Here is a 22752-nt window from a genome sequence, read left to right as displayed (position 1 = left end):
TAGTTAGCAGAATTAGTTGTTAGCAAAATCAGTTATATACAAGTTAGTTAGTTTGTTAAACATAGTCTATAAAATGTAAACATACTGTCATTTTTGCAATATATGAGATTGATCATTTAAACACACCGGAACTGAAAAATTTGTCACCTCCTCAACTGCTAGGCAAGATCCAACAACACCCTAAGTTCTTTACATGACGACTCGTGTTTTTTAGTCCAACTTCACCTACAACTTACCAGTAGTAACCGGCCTAAAGTTTGTCCGATTGTAATTTGTACGATGGTCAAAATGCAACCAATGCTTTTTGTACACCCTTGTGATGAAACATTATTCCTATGAGTGAGGAGCAATAAAGATGGTGCATTGAGGATAAGTGGTGAGAAAGATTGGTGGTTCTAATGTTGCAAATAAACCAAACAAAATGCTTTGAATTAATTATAAAAGAGCCCTTAAACTTTAGTCAAAAGTCAAACAATGCCACATTAATAACACATTAATGGACTAAAGAATTTTTTTATAATATTGGCCAATTCAAATAATTATCTTAAATAGAGTAATAATAAAAATTTAAAATGGCCAAAATAGAAACAATATTATTTTAATTTGACATATGATATAATTTACCCAAATAAAAAAGAGAAACGAGAGTTTGAGAGTAGAGGTGCCGGCGCAGAGTTATGTTAATGTTGTAAAGATAATTCATTAGGTCTTCTTAGGTGATGAATGAGTTTAGGCTTTTAGATTTTGATTTGAGATCAAGTTAAATATAATATTGGATGAAGCCAAATTCATTTTCGAATCATAACCTTTCCTTTTAAGTAATCCTCTTTCCTTTCTTAAAAGATAACGTATTAGTGAAAAATTAAATAATTTTATTACGTACAAATATATAATTTATTCAATGCTCACGCAGCAATAAAATTATTAAATACTCTTTACTTTAGATAATAAGTAATATTTCATACCATATAAAACAATTTTATCACTCCCATATATTTTTATAAATATAAATATTTTGGGTGTTGGTGTGATAATTTTTTCCCAAAAAAATACAAATATATAAGTTAAAAAAATATATAAAAAGCGGAACAGTGTGAGCTCTTACCAAAATTTATACTCCAATTCAAAACAAATCGATGTGAAACCATTTTTAGATTTTATACATATCAAAACCCATCTTCGTAACTATGAAACAAAGCAAGTTTAAACTTTAGTGAACAAAACTAGCAAAAAGAGCAGGGTAACTGAAAAGAAATAAGATAAAGCATCAGAGAGATTCCCATTTAAGACTAAGTCAGCAATCACCCACAGAAGGGAGTGCAGATGTCCCTGTCTATTCTTATCATCATCTGCCTATCACTTCCATATGTATACAGTATATATAAAGAGATAACCCCCCCCCCCTTTTTATGATAATCAAAACTAAACAACAAATCACAATGTAATGTCAAGAATTAAAAAGCATCCTCTCTCTTTTTTTTTTTTGCCTCAGATTTGATTTTTTTCAATGAGAAAAAAGAATCTCTCAAAGTATATTTAATACCATCATAGGCAAACAGAGAAAAGCATAAAAAAAGATAAAAAGAAATGGAGGTTAGGATTTTGTAAGAAACGCAGGGAGAGAAAGTGGTAGAGTAGGATGTCGTACAAGGCAAAGAACTTAGGGTTTATTTTGAAGGTTTATGTGGGTTATTTATAGAGAGGTGAGAAGAGAAGGTTAAGGGTTATGTTTGACGACTGATGGGCTAATGTACATAATGCAGCCCATATATTTTGCGCATTGGTTTGAGCTCTTCGGCCCAGAAAGGTGCAGGAACAAATCAGGTTGTTTGTTTCAAGTTGGAGCCTTGGGTTGGATAATCGGGTTTAAAGATTTGCTCAAGATTTGTAAGATATTACGTTTATTTCTATTTTGGCCTTTAAAGTTTTCCTTTTTTATGTTTAAGACATAATGTTTTCTATCCTTCATCCATCGGTGTAAAAACTGTTGATTGCAACTTCCAGTCCCTCATTATTCACCACTTATCAGATCATAACGTTATAATGATGTCATTATCCGAAAAATTTTAAAAATTTTAAAATTTACAAATAGAAAAAACAGTGAAATAACTATAAAAGAAATTTAAAAAAAATTATGGACACAACAACAATGTGTTAAAGTCATTGACTTCTCTCTCGATGGATCTTTCTTCATCAATCATTATTCTTATCTGATCGTAAGCTTATAAATAGGTTATGAATTTCTTCATATGTATATGTGAGTTAGAAAGCAATCAAAGTCGAGTATATGCTTTCTTAAGTCTCCTTTAGTGTTATTGCTCCTTCAATTGCTGCAATAAGTGATCTCGGAGCTAGTTAAATAGCGATTGGGACCATTACAAACATGAGCTAGCTTAATCAAGGATCACTCATAAGAGGACGTGCTACTAATTTTACAGTTCAGGGCTGGAATTAATTTATGGTTTGGGACTAAACATAGCTAAGGTAGCACAAGAGTTAATAAATCCTTAATGACATATTTTGGTGCGCAAGCTAACACAATTTAGAAGATCAACGAGAGCAATTGCAACATGTGGAGCCTTTATGTAATGACCCAAAATTCGCGGGCATCGGAAAAGTATAATATCGGGCCTCCGTCTTAGTAATTTGAGTTCAGAAATAATTATTAGAAATATTTACGAGGCTAGTTGTGTGTTTAAGTAGGTTTTGGATAGGTGAATTTAGTTTAATTATGAGTAATTAGTAAAAAGGATTAAATTGAATAAAGAGTGAAAGTCTAATTATATATTAAAAGAAAGTGAAAAGGGCTAAAATGGCAATTAAGCCATTTATATGAAATGAGGCTGCATAAACGCTTAAAATCTAAGATTTTAATTAAGATATATATAAGTATTATATGTATATAATTATTATAATTATTATAATTATTTATTTAAATGGTAATTTATATTAATTATATTATTTTATTATGGAATAAGTTAAAATTAAGACAAAAGTGTAGTGATAGGATGGTACAAGTGTAATAACATATATATATACACTTGTATTATAATTATTATTTACTTAAAATTTAAGTAAAAGATATTAATTAATTAATTAATTATATCATGAGATTTTTATTTGGTAAACAAATTAAATAATGACAATTGTAATAAAACTATTGGCACAAATGTAAAAATATAAGTGTGACCAAATGTAAAATGAATATTGATATTAAATAGATATTACAAAGCAAAAGAAAAGAAAGAAACAGAAAGTGACGAAACAGAGAAGAAACAGGGAGAAAGAAAGAAAGAAGAAAATAAGGAAAATAGGGTTTTGAGGCTTGAAATTTAATTTGGTAAGTCAATTTAGCCCTTTTCTCTTAATTCTAATGTTTTAGAAGTTTTAAAACAAAGTTTTGATGGAATTAAATTGATATTTAGAAAGTTAATAGATTTTTGAATAGGGTTTATGTTGAATAAATGATGGAATTGAGGGTTTATTTGATAGAAATTTTGATTGGAATTGATAAGGGATTAAATTGTAAAAGAAACTATAAATTTTATGTTTTAGGGACTAAAACTGAGAGAAATTCGAAATTAGGAAAATATGCTGAAATTTTGATAGTTAAATTTGAGTTTGGATGGAATTTGAATAGAAATAGAGTGTGAATTGAGTTAGGAAAGTAAGTGAATTTAGTTAGGATTAAATTGAGAATAATGAAGAAATTGAATAGAAATTTAATTATTTATCATAATTAGTGTTGAAATTAATAGTATAAATTATTATTATTTTCGTAGCTAACAAAGAACCCGAGGCATCAGCATCAAAAGGAAAAGGGAAAGCTATCGAGGACTAAAGCGGGAGATTTACGGTTTGTATTACTATAATTCAAGTTATTTATTATTAAATGTTAAATTTTAATTTATGTGTTGGGTAAATGAAATAGGTAAGTATTATTATTATTATTATTATTATTATTATTATTATTATTATTATTATTATTATTATTAGTGAGAATTAAATTGAATAGTTGATATGAATTAATATTTGAATTGTTTGTTGATTGAAAGCGAGAAATGAATTTGAATCGAATCGTGAATGGTATTAAATTGTATGGAAATGTATTGAGTTGTGAAAATGTGTGAATTTGGGGATTAATTATTGATTGAAAGGTGGAAAAATGATTGATTGAAAATGTGAGAAATTGTGATTGAATTGAGATTATATGTGATTTAAATACCCTATTAACTAGTCGGGCTGAGTCGGATATAGTTGGCATGCCATAGGATTGGAAGAGTTCAGGGATACTTCGACCTCGAGTCGATGAGACACTGGGTGTCACTATATTTCTTCGGATAGATTCGATGAGGTACTGGGTACCAACTTTCTTCGGCTTTGCCGATGAGACACTGGGTGTCAATTATTGCTTCGAACTATCCGATGAGGCACTGGGTGCCATTATGGTGTGTTTGGTTGGATCCGTGTATCCGCCAAAGTCCGAGTTTTGTTAATAGGGTAAATGATGAAATGATAGACCGAACGAATTGGTCAAACGAGCTATTGAAATGAAATGAAAAAGTTGAATTGTGAATTGAAATGTGAAATGAGATTGAGAAATGAACCTAAGGTTCATGATTTGTTCAAACTCAAATTGTGGATATATGATATTGGTTGATGAATTGCTATTGTTGAGATATTGAATTTAAATTGTATATACGAATTATGCATTACATGTTTAAATATTGTTATAATTTGAATTATGGTAATACCACTGAGTATGAAATACTCAGCGTACGGTTGTTTCCGTGCGCAGGTCGATAGAAGTCAAAGGTCCCGGTTCAGCATCCAGATTAATCGCGACTTCAGCATAACTTTGGTGATGTATATTTTCCTTTGGGTAATGTGGCATGTACATAGGATGTGTATAAAGGTTGTTATGTTTTAATATAAATGGTTAAAAAAAATGTTAGTATTAAAAGTTTATGAATTATTATGAACGAAGTTTATCTATTTTGATTTATTTATTACCTTGTTAAATTTTAAATTGATATTATGTTGATTGAGTTTGATTAGAAATATTTAGAATAGAAAATGTGAATGTGAAATGAATTGGTTGATTGGTTATATTTAAAAATGATATGGTTTTAAATTGCAGGGGGTTTGATGTAAAAATAAGTAGAAATGCTGCCGAAATTTTTCTAAAAATGAATGAAATCAATTAGTAAAATTTATAACAATTTATGAATTATTTTAATAGGTTGGTTATTTATTTAAGAATTACTTTTAAATTGCTTGGTATGTCCGGTAATGCCTCGTAACCCTGTTTCGACGACGGTTTGGGGTTAGGGGGTGTTACACTTTAGATGAAGTTTTATCTGAAAAGGAAAGAGTTGTGGAGTGTAGTTGGTGGGAATGAGGTTAAAGCATCAACTGAAGCTAATGACATGGAGAAGTGGGAGGTTAAGTCTGCGAAGACGACGTTCAGTCTAATCTTTGCAATAGATGATGAATATTTGTAGCACATACAGGATGTCGAGACACCAAATGAAATGTGGGACACTCTGCCAACGAATGACTTTGAACCAAGGAAGCATGTCGATAAGTCAGTACTTTACCAAAGTTAGTTTATTAGTAGTGGAATTGCAAAATTGGCTCTGGATGAAATGCCTAATGAGGCCAGATTACGAAGAATAATAATTCATAGCTTAAATCCAAAGTATAATGGTCTTGTAACGGCTATTAGAGGTTAGTCTAAAGAGTTGATGATTACCAAGTAGGAAATCATACTGGCTTTAGATAATCAAATGTCTAAAGTTTTGATTAAAAATGAGGAAAAGCGTGTTTAGTAAAAGACGAGATGTTTGAGAACAAAGTCAACAAAGTAATTGAGGAAAGTACAAGTATCTCAAGGTCATAAACAAATATAGCAAAATAGATGAAAAGACAAATGTAGAGAGAACTAGTCAAAGCAAGATAATCGAAAGAATAAAAATACCCGCAGGAGGTAAGGTAATTGTTATAATTACGGTAAGTCCTAACACTTTGCTTGAGATTGTAGGATAAGAAAAGTTTAAGGAAACATCGCAACTTCCAACAATGAAAGTGTCGCTACTCTTAAAAAAGATGATAGTGATGAAGAGTGGGATTTTCAAGCCTTATGTGTAATAGTAGATGATGTTGGAAAACAAATTACAATATCATAGATTGAGGAGCCACGAGAATAACATGCTCAAGCAATGGTAAAGAATAGTTCGATCAACTATTCTAATCAAAATTAGTTTCATATTTGTACCGAAAATGGGCCGGTGGATAGTGTGAGTGATCTCTGCCAAGCTTCCAACCCTTACGAGCTTCCGAATACTATAAAACAAAGGAAATACAACTGAGTAAACACTTAGTGCTTAGTAAGTTCGTATAACGGAAATTAACTTACCATACATTTATACATAAAGAAAGTATACAAAATGCATCCAAAGCAATTTGGCCATTTGCCTAACACATAACATCAACAAACATATTAGTCATGCATTTCATATGAATAACAAGAACAAGGATGAGCTTATCAGGTATCAAGTTTCCAAGTATTTCATGCATATACACATAATAGTTTCATTTTGATTTCACATGTTCTCATGTCAAAATTTCACCCATTGAATCATTTGAAATCTCGATGAATACTTGGGTAGTACACCTGAAGTGTACAATACTATAAATCTGTCAATTCATATTTGGGAGTGCTTTTATGAGCACTTAAACAAAAAGCTCTCTCTCAAGCACTATAACGGGAATCTCATTGAGCCTTGTAACGGAAAACTTATCCGGATAATATAACGGGTAGTTTCAAAGAGCAATTAACAGGTAGCTCTGAAGAGCATTTAATCAGGAAGCACCGGATAGCCATATAACGGGAAGTTCAAACGAGCACTAACGGGAAGCTCACAAAGAGCCTTTAATCGGAAAGCTCACAAAGAGTCATAATGGGACACTCATAAAAGCTACGGTGTGCCCACAATACATGTAGGGTCACAACCGATCGGGATACTCCGAAGAGCATTTAACGGGAAGCTCACAAGAACACTATAACGGGAAGCTTGAGAGGGCTTGTAACGGGACGTTCTTTTGAGCTACGGTACGTCCACAACATATGTAAGAACACTACAATTTCAGGAAACAGAACCCTGTATCCAATCGAATTTCATTCATTCAAACGGAATTTAACATTTATCGAGTATTTTTCGGGTATGTGATCAGATTTCATATACATGGTCAATACACAATTCACATACAAATCATTCAAATCAATTCGAACATATAATTACACAATTAAGTTATACGAACTTACCTCGACAATTGTTCGTGACTTGCAAACTACTAATCCGATACTTTTTCTTTTCCACGATCTAACACCATTTTTGATCTATCCTGATCTATATGAGTAAATTTAACATCAATTTAATACAATTTGCATTCAATTCAATCCATGTCACATCTTAGGCAAAATTATCATTTTGCCCTTATACTTTTAATTAATGACAATTTCGTCCCTAGACTCGGAAAATAAAATTCATGCAATTTAATCCTTATTCCAAGCCTAGCCAAATTTTACATGTATTAACATCCGTCCATGTATTTCACAAAAATTATAATTTTTTTCATGATTTTACATTGTTTCAATTTAGTCCCTAAACATGTTTTTATCAAAATTCTTTTAACAAAAGTTGTTTATCTATCAACAACCTTTCATTTTCTACCATAAAACTTCATAATTCATCTACATTCATCCATGGAAAAACTTTAACACCTCAATAACTTTGCAAATTGATCCCCAAAATAGATAGATTAGGTTATTATGATCTCGGGAATATAAAAATTACCAAAAACGGGACTTGAATACTTACCTAATTAAACCAAGAAAGCTTGCTTGCGCTTATTTTCTCTTAGCTAGGGTTTCCATGGAATGAATTTGGGAAAGGTGATGAAAAAGATGATATTTTCATCTTTTAATTAATTATGATCTTTTTAATATCTTTTATTTCCAATTTAGTCCTTTTATTTATTCAATTTCCCATGGACGAATCATCATCCTTATCTACTAACTTCTCTTAATGGTCCATTTTCCATATAAGGACCTAAAACTTTGAATTCCATATCTATTTGATACTTATGCAATTTGGTCCTTTTATCAATTAAACATGTAATCGGTAAAATTTTCTTAACAAAATTTTAATATGATTTTCCTATCATAATTCAAACCATAAAATAATATTTTAAAAAATCCTTTTCGGACTCGGGCTTGTGGTCCCGAAACCACTGTTCTATTTCACTGAAAACGAGCTGTTACAATTAGTTAAGCATTAGACAACCAATGAGCCAATATTTGTTTCCATTTTGCTTTGCGTGTAAAAACATCGAGGACAATATAAAAATGGTATTAATGTAATTAATGAATATTTTTATTAAACCAATTTGTTTGAAAAATATAAGTATACAAAACAAATATACTACACTTAGGGCATCAGAGGCAACACATCCCTCGTTACAGTCCACACAAGGTGAAATTATAAAACGTGTATCATGTGCCCGACATGAAGAAGAATTTGTTATCAGTGTCACAACTCACATCAAATGGAAATTATGTAGTATTTTCGTTTAAGTACACTTGTAATTTTTCAAAAAGATTGGTTAATAAAATTATTCGTGAATTACATTAATACTTTGTATATTGTCTTCACATGTTTTTTGCACGTAAATCAAAATGGAAGCAATTGTTTCTCATTGGTTGTTTAATGTTTAACTAATACTACGTAGTATTACGTGGTCGGATCGTAATACAGAAAGATAACTTATATTAGTAGGTGAACCTAAACATGTTCTTAGTCTAATTGGGAATGAGCAAACTGATTAAAAGACTAATCGGGGAGATGTTTTGTCTTGTGCATCAGAGCGGATGACTCCTAGAGGATAAAGACATAAATGTGACTGACCAGAATGACAATACATCGGACAAGACCCAAGTAGAATAGATCCTGAATCCGTTTATGGATTTATTCACTTGTGACATTCATAGTGTGACATACCTAAATCTTGAGTGGATGACGAAATATGCATGCGTGACTCGTACACTTTGATGCAACTAAAAGCCTGAGTTCAAATAGATAAGGAACTGAAAGTTGGTGTGTTTGGTGTATGACTTCAACAGTATATAGTGTCATTCACAACAGTGAAATTCATAGCTCGAAACATGGGTAAATGATATCCTCTTATTGGCATTACATGGTTGATAAAAAGTAAACGTGGTCATAGGTCATTCGTCTTTGTGATGGATGACTTGATCGCTATTTAATAGTAATTGACTTTTCATGAAGGAAGATATAACGATTACTATGAGATAAAATAATATCATATTGGGAGAATGAATATTATCCCAAAGAGATTAAGGATATCCTATGAGGATAACACACTTATGACAAGGTCACTGGACGAGCATTAATCAAGTTCCTTTCGTAATGGTATGTCATTGGGGAGAGCTCAGTCACGATACTATAATGGAATGACTTCACGACTAAATGAGTTTATAATTAATAGGTGAAAAGCTAGAACTTAACTATAAACAATTTGAGCCTCAATTATATATATTCAATTGGTCCCTTCGCTAGCTCATTGAAACCAAAAATGAATTGCATGATTAATCAAATGAATATAAATGGTAAAATAGAGAAATGAAAAACATTCAGAAATGATTATGGATTTCTTTGAAATGGAGAAATAGAATCAATTGGAAATGAATATGGTTTTCTCAAAATGGAAATGGAAATGAAAATGAGAAATGATTCATTTACAAATGAACATAGATTACTCAAAATGATCGAATACTAAGTTTATGTTTTGAGTTATTTTAATGTTTGAAAATGAAAACAAATCATTTGATTATAGTGAACAAGTTGAATAGGAAAATATTAAATATATTTTCTCAGAAATTTTACCAGGGGTAAAATCATCATAATTTTAGTGGGGTAAAATTGGGATGAGAAAATTATTTAATTGAATATAATTATTGAAGTTTATTGGGAAATAGAAAAACAGAATCTGGTTGAATCAAGTTACAAAGTGTTGGGTGGAAAAGTTTAAGAAGTATTCAAAATTTGACCCAGCGTGAGAGAGTTCCAATATCCCCACATGGAATATGGAGAGACGGCAACCCTAGTAGGAATACTAAGGGATGTCGTTCACCCTACTCCTACTTTATGTAGGAAGTTGTTTCTCTAGTGAAAATAAACTTTACAATTCAACAAGAGTTTTACTTTCTCTTCATATAAATAGATGGCACCAATAAGGCTATTTAGACACAACTTTAAGATATTATTACTCTGTAGAAAAATAGAGAGAATTTCTTCTCAACTATTAAATATATTTTTCCTGAATAATGATTCTGTAGGTTTCTATTTTGAGAAGAGAACTTTCTTTTTCACACTAAAAGAAAAGAAAACTATTTCTAGTTTTTGTGTTTGATTTGATTTGATCGAGCCCACACTCGAGGCAATTCATGTTACGAGAATAGTGGAGTAAATCATTTGGTTGAAAGCCGGGAATGACAAGGATCCTTCTATCCGAAAACGTAGGTACGATTTCGATCTAGGGTTTATTGCTATAAATATCACAAACCGGGTTGATTTTCAAAATTTTGATTTTCTGTTATGCAAGACAACCGTTTTCAAACCATATTTTTTTCAACAGTTTATAGGCCTAATAACGTGAAGGTGTACCGGAAATTAAAACTCACCAATAGACCAATCATGGAAGGAAGGCTATTAGAGTTAATCTATGTAATATTAACAATTAATTTTTATTAAATCATCCCTAAACCTAAATAGGTTTATGTACTAAGTAGTTTTTAGAGCACTTATCAATTCATTGAGGAACGCTATTGTAAGGGTGCATTTAAGATTGTAAAACCTTTTGTTATTGGTTTTACAAAGTAAGATCTCAAGGGGAAATTTAGTGGTGAGAGGTCTAGTCGCTAAAGTACAAAAGTGAAGATTCTTCACTAAGATGTGCTAGAACTAGGATTACTTGTTGTATTAAGTTCAAGGATAATGAATTCATCTCACTAAGCTATGCTCCACAAATGTAGGAAAATCAAATTGTGTAAAAAAATTTGTTGTCTTATGTTTTTTTTTTATTATCATAATGTCATCATAAGTGCCCACTTCTACTATCACTTTTGCTCATACTTTATTTCTTGCATTTGAAAACTATTACAAGTTAACCATAGTCTATAGAATACAAAAGTATCTTATTTTTTTGCTTCTTTATTTAGGAAATATGATTGTCGAGAAATTCTATAGTATTTAGGAGTAACCAAAGGAAGTTTAACATAATTAATAAAGTTATGAGCAAAACAAGAGAATTTTTTGCTTTGTTTGGTAGGTTGCTATCTAAATCTTTGCCTAAGATGGTCCAAGTCAAGTGGTGTGCACCAGTAGTGAGCTTATTCAAACTCAACACCGGTGAATCATCAATGGGAAACCTCAAAAAAGGTGGAGGTGATGCCATCATCAGAAATGAGAAAGGAAATTAAGTGTCGTATAGGCACATTCCATCGGCTACCAGTGTTGAGACTAAGTTGTGGGCACCCAAAGATGGACTTTCCTTAGCACTACAACTGAATATTTCTAATTTAGAGATTGAGCTTGACAGTGAAACAATGATTAAATTTATTAAAAATGATTGGACTAACAATAAATTTCTTGTTGCACATGTAAACGATTGTAGGTTGCCTATATCTAAATTTGAGAAAGCCTCGCTTCTACATATCTATCACGAGGGAAATCAACGTGCAAATATGATTACTGAATTAGAGAGCAGTTTTCAACAACAACAACAAAATTCTAACACATCTTATTCCAGTGTTGAAGTAGATATCTATGGTTCTATTTTGTATCTAGAATAATTTATGATAATCTCAGTTTGGATCATAATATGCATGGTAGAGGTTGAGATAAAAGGAATTTGAAGAAATGCCAAGTGGATGATGGAGCACTGACCAACAAATCTAATATAATGACGCATTGAGTTAAACCAAACTCAATCTTTTGTATCCTTGTGCATATGCTGAATCATCTTCTAAATTTGGCCTATTCCAATTCTATGATGTGACCTCACTTGCTTACCTGTTCATAACTTTATCGAAACCAATTTAATCCATCTTTATTTGTGTACCTTATACCTCTTTGAGCCTAGACAAAATTTTTGAACTCAAAAAATAATTTTATATAATTAATATTTCTTTTATGAAAAGAACAGATACTTTAAGAATATCTTTATGTAATATTTTACTTCTATTTGTACATATTATTCTATATATGATTTAAACCATATAATAGTTAAATATTAAAGAGATGTTGAGTAGTTGAACTTTAAGAACTTGACAAGAGGAAAATTATAAATTATCAATGGTTAAAAGAAGTGTTTTAGAAAATTATGAGTAGGGTAACCAAGTTTTATGTATGAATTTTGGTGAACTAATTTTGAGGTTTATATATCAAGCTCAACTTAATCAAATATATAAGATCTTGATATAATCTATGAATTCAATTTGATGGATGAACAATTAAACCCTAAATCGCATCCAAAGGCAATTCTAAAGGGTTGGCATGGCCTTGGCCTTGGCCCCCTAAAATGAAAAATTATCATTTAGATTTTCTAAAATTTTTTAAAAGTTTAAATTAATAAAGGTAAAATTTTACTTTAGCTACCCTAATATTATAAAAATTCAATTTAATCTTTTAAAAATTATAAAAATATAGACTATAAAAAATTAAAATTTCATTCGGACCCTAAAAAATTGTTTTGGTTTTGCCCCTGATCGTATCCCTATCTAATATTTTTGTAAAAACAAGCAAACCAAGGAGAAGAGTAAGTCCTAAAACTCTTGTCAAATGCATATAAAAAAAAAGTTGATGGTTCATGTTAATGCAAGGTTTCTTTCATTTCAGTTTACGGCTGCAATTTGGAAATGGTAAAGCAAAAAGACATTTATTCCATCACCATCATGTCGGGGACAGGAACAGATTCACATTATTTCACCACCAAAATCAAAAGGAGCTGCAGATATTTGAACCCCCCACCTTTCCATGGGCCCATCTAAAGGTGTTCACCTGGTCGATTCCAGTTACAAGATGGGGGCTTTTGATAGGTATAGGCCCCATCCCATGGGACATATTGTGTAATATTACAAAATGAGGAAAGGTTGGGGCCTGATTGTGTAGGTCCTTTTGAAAGCGAAATCTTTAATGTCATCTTTCAAACATAATCCTTAAGATATCATGATAACAACTAATAGGAAGAAGCAATGGATGTTATGTTTTGGCTTCTTACTCACGGCACTGTCTTATTCATGTTACACTGGTTGCTGATTTGTGATCAGGTCTAATCCGAATTCAGACCATAAATATGGTTTCTTTTTCTATATAATTTTGATTCATTTAAATTATTATTTAATAGTAAAGTCATTTTATTTTATTGACATGAGTTTTCATCTAATATTTAAATGACATGGGTTCAAATTTTGTATTTATTGGAGCGAGCTCAGTGACCTTGACCACGAGTTTTAAAGTTATTTCATACCTAAAATGAGGATCAAACTCTCAACTACTGGTTAAAGTAAGAGAGACTCATACAATCTCACTTAACTCCCGTAATTCTCTGTTTTTATTTTTGTTAATAAAAGCTCTATATAATAAAAAATATTAAAGTAAAACATGAATCTTTTCAAATACACTTATGATAGAATAAAATAGATGAATTGCTGGGTCTAAATTAGTGATAAAAGTTTGCTGAAGCCTCACTTCACTCTGTGGTGATAAAAGTAAAACCAGTAAAAGATGAATGGGACAAAAGACTTTTGGTTCATCATGTTTTCTTTATATCAAACGAAAATGGGGGAAATGATAGTGATTTGGGTCAAATTTTGTTATTAGTGCTTGTAAGTTATGGATTTAGTGTTTATTTACCATAAATGTGCTAATACTTTATGTTATATTATATATTTTCATGAATATAATGGTTTTATATTGTTTTAGTTATTTAAGCTATCAAACAAAAATTAAGGATGTTGTTTAATCAATTTTCCTCATTCACGTCTGGCTTCCATTAAAAGAAATAAATGCTTAATTACTTGCGATAAATGAATAAAGGCTAGAACGAAGAGTGGAATATGATAATGCATTCTATGTATTCAACCTCTGAGTAGAATGGAACACTAATTTTTTTTTTTGAATTTAAATAATAGTAGTAATAAGATAGAATTATTGTTGTAGAAAGTTAAAATACAATGGTTATTGTTTGATGTCTACTTAACGATTTGGACAGATTGATATCAACAAAATAGAAAAATATCACATTTATTTTAATCAATTTATAACTTTCAAGCACATAAGTTTTAGATTAAATATGGATTTAAATAAATAGCGCATTTATTTGTTATTAATATAAAAATAACAATAACAATAAAATTAAATGCCGATACATCGAGTGATATATCATAGTTTCTAATAAAATTAACTCTTGATTGTTGAATTTGATATATCAAGTGATTCAACAGATTTAGTCGGTCCCTGTGAGCAATAACTTTTTCTTTTACTTAAAATTTATATTAGTTAACTCTTTGTATTTTTAAAATAATGTAAGTCAGTAAAATTGTTAACCACACTAATGAAAATCATTCAAAATAATGTCAAATTTAGTTTTAGAGTTGTCTATAGGCTGGGTCAGATTAAGTCTTAACAAAATTTAGGCTTGATTATTAAGTTTAGGTCTGGCTCGACCCAAAAAAATGGGTCTAGTTTTTTTCAAACCCAATCTAAATAAAAATGCTAAAATTCGGGTCTGGCCATACATGTATTAATTTTTTAATTTAATTTTTTATTTAAAAATTTTAAAAAATATAATATACCAAAAACACTAAAAATATTAGAATACATGTTTCCCAACAAATTTAAAATAAATTAAAAAAAAAGTCTTTAAGTAGTAAAAGCCTCTAAAGTAACAAAATTAACAATAAAACAAGTGTTATACAATATCCAAAAATTAACAACAAAATAGTAGCAACATAATAGTAAAATGGTAGCAAAATAGTGACAAAAAGTGGGAAAACAACAAGGATTTTTTAATTAAAAATTTAGGTTGGGTCGAGCCCTGACCAAAATATCTTACCCAAGGCCCAACTCAGCCCATTTTCTAAACGAGTCTTATTTTTTTCCTTAAACCCATTTTTCAAATCTATATTTTTTTCTCAAACCCTCCCATTTCAGCCTGTCCACCTAATATGACCACCATGTTATGAACAAAGATATAATAAAATCATTCACGTAAAAATAAATGTAATAAATAAAGTAAACAAGGATGGTTAGCATTCGTTTCAATTGATTTAACTTCCTCCGGAATTAAATAGACATGATTCGATCCTTTAAACATGTTTTCAAATGATATGATATTTATTAATGATTAGATACAATACACAATGTCACCACGACCCAAAAAATCCAGTTCAGCAAATTGTCGATCACATAAATATGGAGACAGGCCAGTTTGTCATAATGTTTTAAGAAGTGAGCACTTCCTCAGACTCATTTGAGTCATTTCATATTTTTCAACAGTTCACTTAAATTTGATCATTCATTCTCATAAGGATCACTTTAATATGCTAACTTGTTCTAATTATTAGAATAAACAAACAATTACGAATCAATTTACTCTAATTAACTGTATATTATTCTAAATACCAAACAATTTATCCTACTTGAAACAATACTAAGAATAATTGTTGGAGACTTTGTCTACTCTAATATTTCATAGCATGTTAGAACAAAGTTCATTGGTTGGTATGTTTGACATCTATGGGCTATGACTGTAGCTTGATAAACCAGATATTGATACATTTCAAGCTAACACTTTAAACTCATCAGCATCATCTTTTATTACTTGAAGAAGTAGAAATATCTAAGTTGCTAAGTTTATCCTTATCTTATCAAATAAAGGCATTTGAAACAGGAGAAATTATTTTTTGACCTCTTCCCACCACATCATCTATAGTCCTTTTTCAATTATTTAACAATATTTCACTAATTTTCTCAAGTCATTGATACATAATATTGGTAATCTTTTACCCTAAACCCCAAACCCAGAACCTCAAATATTGAAATCTAACCCCAAACCCTAAACCTAACACTAAACATCAAGCTCAAATCTTAAACTTAAACCTTAAACCCCAAACTAGAGTCCTAAACCCTAAACTTGAATCCTAAACCTTAAATAAATAATGCAACTCGTTCTCCATGTACCAACGTTGGTAGTGGATCAATGGCGTGAAATTAAACAAATAGGATTGCAAGGTCGCCTCTCATCCAGGCGTTCTATAATGCAAAACAAACCGTATGCTGAATTATCAACTTAGTGGTATTTCTACAAATTCAATATCAACACAAATAAGTTAATAAAAACACTCAATAATTACACCTATGCAAAACATACTACTAAGTACATCATTTATTCCACTTAAGTTCATTTAAATAAGTTCCGTAAACTAGTTCAAGAGTATAACATGTTAGCATACTATATTCCAAATCAAGTCGATTAATTCATCCCAACCTTCCGGATCATAACCCGCTATGCATAATCTCTCGCAATTGCAACTCATGTTAAATATCATTATCAAATTTTATATTCTAACACTAACCAATACAATATAACATGCTTATATTCATATAAGTTCCAACATTCAATATATATACATACTAACTTACCATGACCATTCATACACAATTTAATTTTTATCCATCATCATCTATAAATATTATAAATATTTATTCAATTATATTGCATTTCATCACATCATATTACACCACTAATTCGGATCAAACCATTCATTAACTTTTATCATTTCCATCATGTAATATCATTTAAAACTTTTCCTGAGTCTTATATGAGTTTACTTAAGCTTTAGAGTTGACTCGAGAACAAACAAAGTTTAAATTTTCTCTATGATTATAATTTCAAACTTATTATGTAGTTAATAAAGCATCCTATTTTGGTGCCATTAAACTGGGTTCCCTTAACAACATAATCAATTTGAACTTGTCACCGCATAACCACTTTCAATTGGGAGCCCTATTTTTATTTAAATCAGTGACCACATAACTGTCAACTGGGAACCCGAGTTGTAATGCGACATAACCACTTTCTAAGGTGATGATGCACTCCCCAAACGGCATATGAAATCTATTCGTGTTTAAGCGCCACCAGATTACCGTAAAATTAAATATATCTTAAAACTATCACAATTTCTCCCTAAAACACAAACACAAAGAAAAAATTCATCACCCCTTGTTCTGAACATTGATATATATTTTTTTGTTCTATCCCCTACTATTAATCACAAAAGTTTCTCTTTTTTCTTTTTCACTTCAATAGAATTTAAGAAAAAAATCATTTACTTCAACATATACATATTTTGCACCAAAGATGATGTATATATAGGCTTTTGGTGTTGCCTAACAGCTTCACGGGACCATCAGTGCCGTTTGACACATCGCCAACACCAAAAAAAATTGAATTTTTTTACTGTTTGACAAAACCAATTTTTGTTTCAAAAATTTCCTTGGTGCCGCCTGACACACCAGCAACACCCATTAAATTGTTTTCCTCCCTGAATACCTGTATATTTAACAAGTATTTTAAAAAATACATACTAGTATCGTCTAATACAATAACAACACTAAAAATATATTTATATTTAAAAAGACGATAATTGGATCTTCATTGAGGGATGGTGTCGCCGGTATGTCAGGTTACACTTACTATCACTGTAAAATTAAATATTTTGGTAATTAATGAATTAAATTAAGTTATTTAAAAAAGAATTCCCGAAAGCTGAGAAGTAAGTTAGCATTTGAAGACTATAAAATAATAAATGAGAAAGAGGTTATTTTGGTCCTCCCGATGTAACCACCTTTTAGTTTCCCCGATACCAGCACCACCCATGTGCAGCCTCACCCTTTCCCCTGCCTGTCAGCTTCATCCTTTACAGATTTTGTTGGCATTCAATTAAAACTTGACCTTATCAGTTTTCTTCAAAGCCAGAATTAAAGCATGTCGTCAAAAGCTAAAATTGTTCTATTTTATGTATTTTTAAAAAAAATAATTTTATTGTATATTAAAATGATTTATATATATGTGGGTAAAATGACATTGAATGGTTATGTACGTAACTAGAGACGGATTCATATCGACGGTTTCTGTCTACTAAACTTTATTAAAGACTGATAACATCATTCCACTACTCTCTTTCTTAAATTGGGTGGGATTCCAAGTGCAATGCCCCTTCTTATCTACACAGCAATCCTTTCTCTTTTATCATCTACCGATTTTAGCCTTTATTCCTTTTCCTTTTTAATATTTATAACTTCCTTTATTGTAAAATCCATAAATAAATTTATTTAAATTGAATTTAAATAATAATGCAACGAAGATAATAAATAATTTTAAATTAATAACATAACTTGTCGTCATTCCCACTAAGCAATCTTTACTTACTAAATGTGTCTTTTTACGTATGAGATTGGCTCTACTTCAATTAAAAGCAAGGGATGATGTGACTAATTTTTATGTTTTAAATGTATTATCTTTAACTTTTCACCGTATATCAATATGATAAAATCGAATCATTCAAAAAGTATTAAAGAGAACATCAAATATAAAACCTTATATTACACAGTCAAACATCCCGAATAACAACTTTGGTGTTATGACAACATCAAATATAAAACCTTATAATAATGAACTCCATCTCCCCCAAATCGAATGCATCAACCGTCGAGAGTAATAAAAGAGAAAAGTACGTGGTTTGAATGGAAAGCTGAGTTCGGGTCCACAGGGTGGAAGAAACCGCTTGCACCCCCCACACCTCATTAGCCAAGATGGTGTGACGTTCCCCCTCGTCGCCTTTCTATATATCCCCCCACCTCCTCCTTCTTCCCTCACTACTCAAAACAACACTTGTCTTTAATTTATACCACTGCTTCCTTTCTTCCTCCCTAAGCTACCTAAAGCCTAAAGGATACCCAATCTTTCAAGTTTCATTTCTTAAATTCACCACGAAAATGGCACTTTTTCCTCTACTTTTCATGGTTTTTCTTCATTTTTTCTCCTATGCTTATGGATATGGTGGGGGATGGGTTGATGCTCATGCCACATTTTACGGCGGTGGTGATGCCTCTGGCACAATGGGTACGTTTCAGATATGATTTTTTTCTTAATTATAAACGTGAAATTTTGATGTTGATTTTATCATATGATAAAATTTTATTTTGGTTTAGTTCTCCACATTAAAGTAAGGATGTCGGATGTATCACACTAATCAAACTTCGTCAATGATGTTTTTCTTTTTTTTTTTTTTGGGGGGTAAATTTTGAAGTGTAAAGCAATTGTTTTGATAATTTTGAAGGCGGGGCGTGTGGATATGGGAACCTATACACCCAAGGGTATGGGACTAATACAGCGGCTTTAAGCACTGCGCTGTTCAATAATGGCATGAGTTGTGGAGCTTGTTTCGAGATAAAGTGCGTGAATGACCCACGGTGGTGCCTGCCTGGCTCGATTGTGGTCACTGCCACCAACTTCTGCCCACCAAATAGTGCACTCCCAAACAATGCTGGCGGCTGGTGCAACCCTCCTCTGCATCATTTTGATCTCTCTCAACCTGTTTTCCAACGAATCGCCCATTACAAAGCCGGGATTGTTCCTGTTGCTTATAGAAGGTATTATCACCCTTTACTGACGTTCCCAATCACAATAATAATAATGATAATTTATTTATTTCAAAAAAGATAAAACTTCAATTGATTGGTCGACTGAAAAACTAAGAAATCGACTAGAACTCTTAAAAGACAAAGAACCGAAAAAAATTATGAATTTTGGAATAATATAATAAATGAGTTTTTTCATTATATTTTTGTCCTTTTTACCTGAATTGGATTAACTTGTATAATAATAATGAGGAGAGAGGAGATAGATTAACTTTCATCTTTGGTTTTTTATATAAGAGTTTGGTACTGTGTGGAGTTTTTGTAGGGTAGCGTGCAGGAAGAGAGGGGGCATAAGATTCACAATCAATGGACATTCATACTTCAACCTAGTCCTAATCACCAACGTAGGAGGTGCCGGCGATGTTGTATCGGTTTCCATAAAAGGCTCAAGAACCGGTTGGCAACCCCTGTCGAGGAACTGGGGCCAAAACTGGCAGAGCAACACTTACCTTAATGGACAAAGTCTGTCCTTTAAGGTCACCACCAGTGACGGTCGAACTCTTGTCTCTAACAATGTCGTCCCTCCTAATTGGTCCTTTGGCCAAACCTTCACCGGCTCACAGTTCCCCTAAACTCTCCAGAACCCGTAATATAATAGTGATGATAATCGTAATATTGCATTGCAGTCCTATTACTGTTTAAATTAAGCCGGGGTGTAAAAGATTAGTGTTTTTAGGAGTAGAGTGGTCGAAATGAATAGATATAACCATAATACGAGGTTATAACTCTATATTCAAGTAAAAAAAAAAAACCTTTAAATTCGTAGAGTAGTTGAAATGGTGAAAAGGCTTTTAATTTTAAGATGGGCCCTCGTCATTGAAATTAAATTTAAAGGTGGTGGTGGTGGTTGCTGTTTTATTTCTGTTCTGCTCTCTTTTGACAAAGGCGGAGACAAAGAAATTGGCAGCGGTGGCGGTGGGTATTTGATTTAAAAACCTGCCGGCCGCCACTTCTTTTTGGTTTGCTACAATTTTTGCTTTTATGTGAAGCAATCTGTAATCAGCGTTCGTCGGATAATAAAATTTGTACGAGTTTTACATAAATTTGTTTTATTTTCATAATATGTACTTCCAAAAAAGAATAGTAACTCTCCGTTTTCTTACCGTTAGATGTCAGCCCTCTTTACAGTAATCATCCTTATAATGACATTTCATTATAATAATCATCGTTATAACTTTTATAATAATTTTGCACTTAATAACAATAATATTTATAATTATGAATAACATTCTTTATTAAATTAGTACTCTACTAAAATTTTAAGTAAATAACTATTTCATATAAATAAGTTTATTGATTATAATGAAAGTTATTTTAATTAAAATATTATTTCAATAAATCTATAATTATTTTATTAAATAAACATAACTTTTGGTGAGTAGAATTAAAGATATCATTTCAATAAATTATTAAGTTTTGTAATTAAATATTTTACTATGAATTTGGAATATTATAAACATATAAATTGATTACTTAAATTTATTAACTCATGATAAAAAGATGAGCAAAAATGGTTGCTGTAACAACCCGATTTTCAGTAGTGTCGAAAAACAGTAGTTCGAGACCACTAAATCCGATGAGTAAGCTCGTAAATTTTATTATTTAGTATTTAAGAGTCAAACATGGTTTTAGAAAGATTTTTGAATTAGTAATTTGTGTTTTGTAAGGATTTATTAGGTCAAGTGATTTTAGAGAATGAGGTATCGAGACCTCATTTCTATAAACTGAGCTTAAATATTTTTATAAATATTTACGGAGTGTCATTAAGGTAGTAGTAAAGTTTCGTTAGAAAATTTTAATGTTTTGATAGTTAATTAATTAAAAAGGACTAAATTGAAAAAGATGCAAAACATGCTAATTAAAGAAATAATGATTAAATAGTCTAAATGGTAAATAAGGGAGGACTAAAAGGGAAAATAGACACACATGGGATGGCTGAGGATAGGGGTGTTCATTCGGTTAACCGACCGGTTAGCCGACCCGAAATAACATTAACCGAATTAACCGACCTTTCAAAATCTTTAACCGTTAACTGAACCGAATTTTTTTTCAAAAAAATTAACCGAACTGAAATTTTTTCGGTTAATTTGGTCGGTTAACCGAATTAACCGAAAATTATATGTTTTTTTATTTTTGGTTAAAAATTAACCGAATTAACCGAATTACCCAAATTAACCGAATTACCCGAATTACCCGAATTACCCGAATTAACCAAATTAACCAAATTGAATCACTACATAATTAAATTATTTTTAGACTTTTAGACTTTAGTTTTAGTCTTAGTTTTAAAATTTTATTTTTATTTATTAAATTATTTGTAATTTAATTTTATGATTGGGTTGGGTTGGGTTGAATACTTGAGTTTAGATTGGGTTTAGGTGAATAGTGGACCTATTTATATATTATAATTTTATTTATTAATTTTTTCGGTTAATCGAAAAATTCGGTTAACCGACCGGTTTCGAACCGAATTAACCGTTAACCGAAAAATCAAAAAATAATTAACCGACCCCGAATCAAAAAATTGATTAATCGACCGATTAACTCAATTCGATTGGTTAATCAATTTTTCGGTTTTACCCGAATTTTGCACACCCTTAGCTGAGGAGGCATAAGCAGAAAAAAATAATGAAATTATGTGATTTAAGGGTAAAATGGTCATTTGGTGAAATTAAGAAAAATAAAACAAATGGCTAAAATGATTTCTAGACATTTCATCTCTAAATTTCAGCCTAAAAACACCATTGAAGAGCTCTTAAGAAGCTGGTTTTCTATTTAGCTTCATGTGAGTTCAATTCTTGACTTTTTCTTGTAATTTTTGTGTTTTTAAGACTTTTACAAATAGTTCCAGCTAGCTATTTCATTAGTTTTTTTTATTTTATTAAGAATTTTGAAAATTATAATT

The 22752-nt window shown here is 31.0% G+C and overlaps 1 protein-coding gene, 1 long non-coding RNA gene and 2 other non-coding genes across 4 annotated transcripts; 2 read left to right on the top strand and 2 right to left on the bottom strand.

Moving 5' to 3' along the window:
* Window positions 1-1261: 1261 nt before the first annotated feature.
* Window positions 1262-1356, bottom strand: LOC128035784 (small nucleolar RNA R44/J54/Z268 family). The gene has a single exon (XR_008192333.1). It is a non-coding gene; the product is annotated as a small nucleolar RNA R44/J54/Z268 family (small nucleolar RNA).
* Window positions 1357-1480: 124 nt separating this feature from the next.
* On the bottom strand, window positions 1481-1558 carry LOC128035783 (small nucleolar RNA Z267). The gene has a single exon (XR_008192332.1). It is a non-coding gene; the product is annotated as a small nucleolar RNA Z267 (small nucleolar RNA).
* Window positions 1559-3257: 1699 nt separating this feature from the next.
* LOC128035352 (uncharacterized) lies at window positions 3258-4905 on the top strand. The gene is made up of 3 exons (XR_008191771.1): window positions 3258-3340; window positions 3783-3856; window positions 4799-4905. It is a non-coding gene; the product is annotated as an uncharacterized LOC128035352 (long non-coding RNA).
* Window positions 4906-18895: 13990 nt separating this feature from the next.
* On the top strand, window positions 18896-20890 carry LOC105764661 (expansin-A1). The gene is made up of 3 exons (XM_012583325.2): window positions 18896-19269; window positions 19487-19799; window positions 20113-20890. Exons 1-3 carry the CDS (start codon window positions 19143-19145, stop codon window positions 20417-20419), a joined length of 747 nt encoding a protein of 248 aa, XP_012438779.1. The 5' UTR covers window positions 18896-19142; the 3' UTR covers window positions 20420-20890.
* The last annotated feature ends 1862 nt before the right edge of the window (window positions 20891-22752 follow it).

The sequence above is a fragment of the Gossypium raimondii genome, chromosome 12 (genome assembly GCF_025698545.1).
Source record: "Gossypium raimondii isolate GPD5lz chromosome 12, ASM2569854v1, whole genome shotgun sequence".
Classification (NCBI taxonomy): Eukaryota; Viridiplantae; Streptophyta; class Magnoliopsida; order Malvales; family Malvaceae; genus Gossypium; species Gossypium raimondii.
The sequence above is the reverse complement of the archived record's forward strand: the minus strand, read 5'-3'. Positions and strand labels throughout refer to the sequence as shown.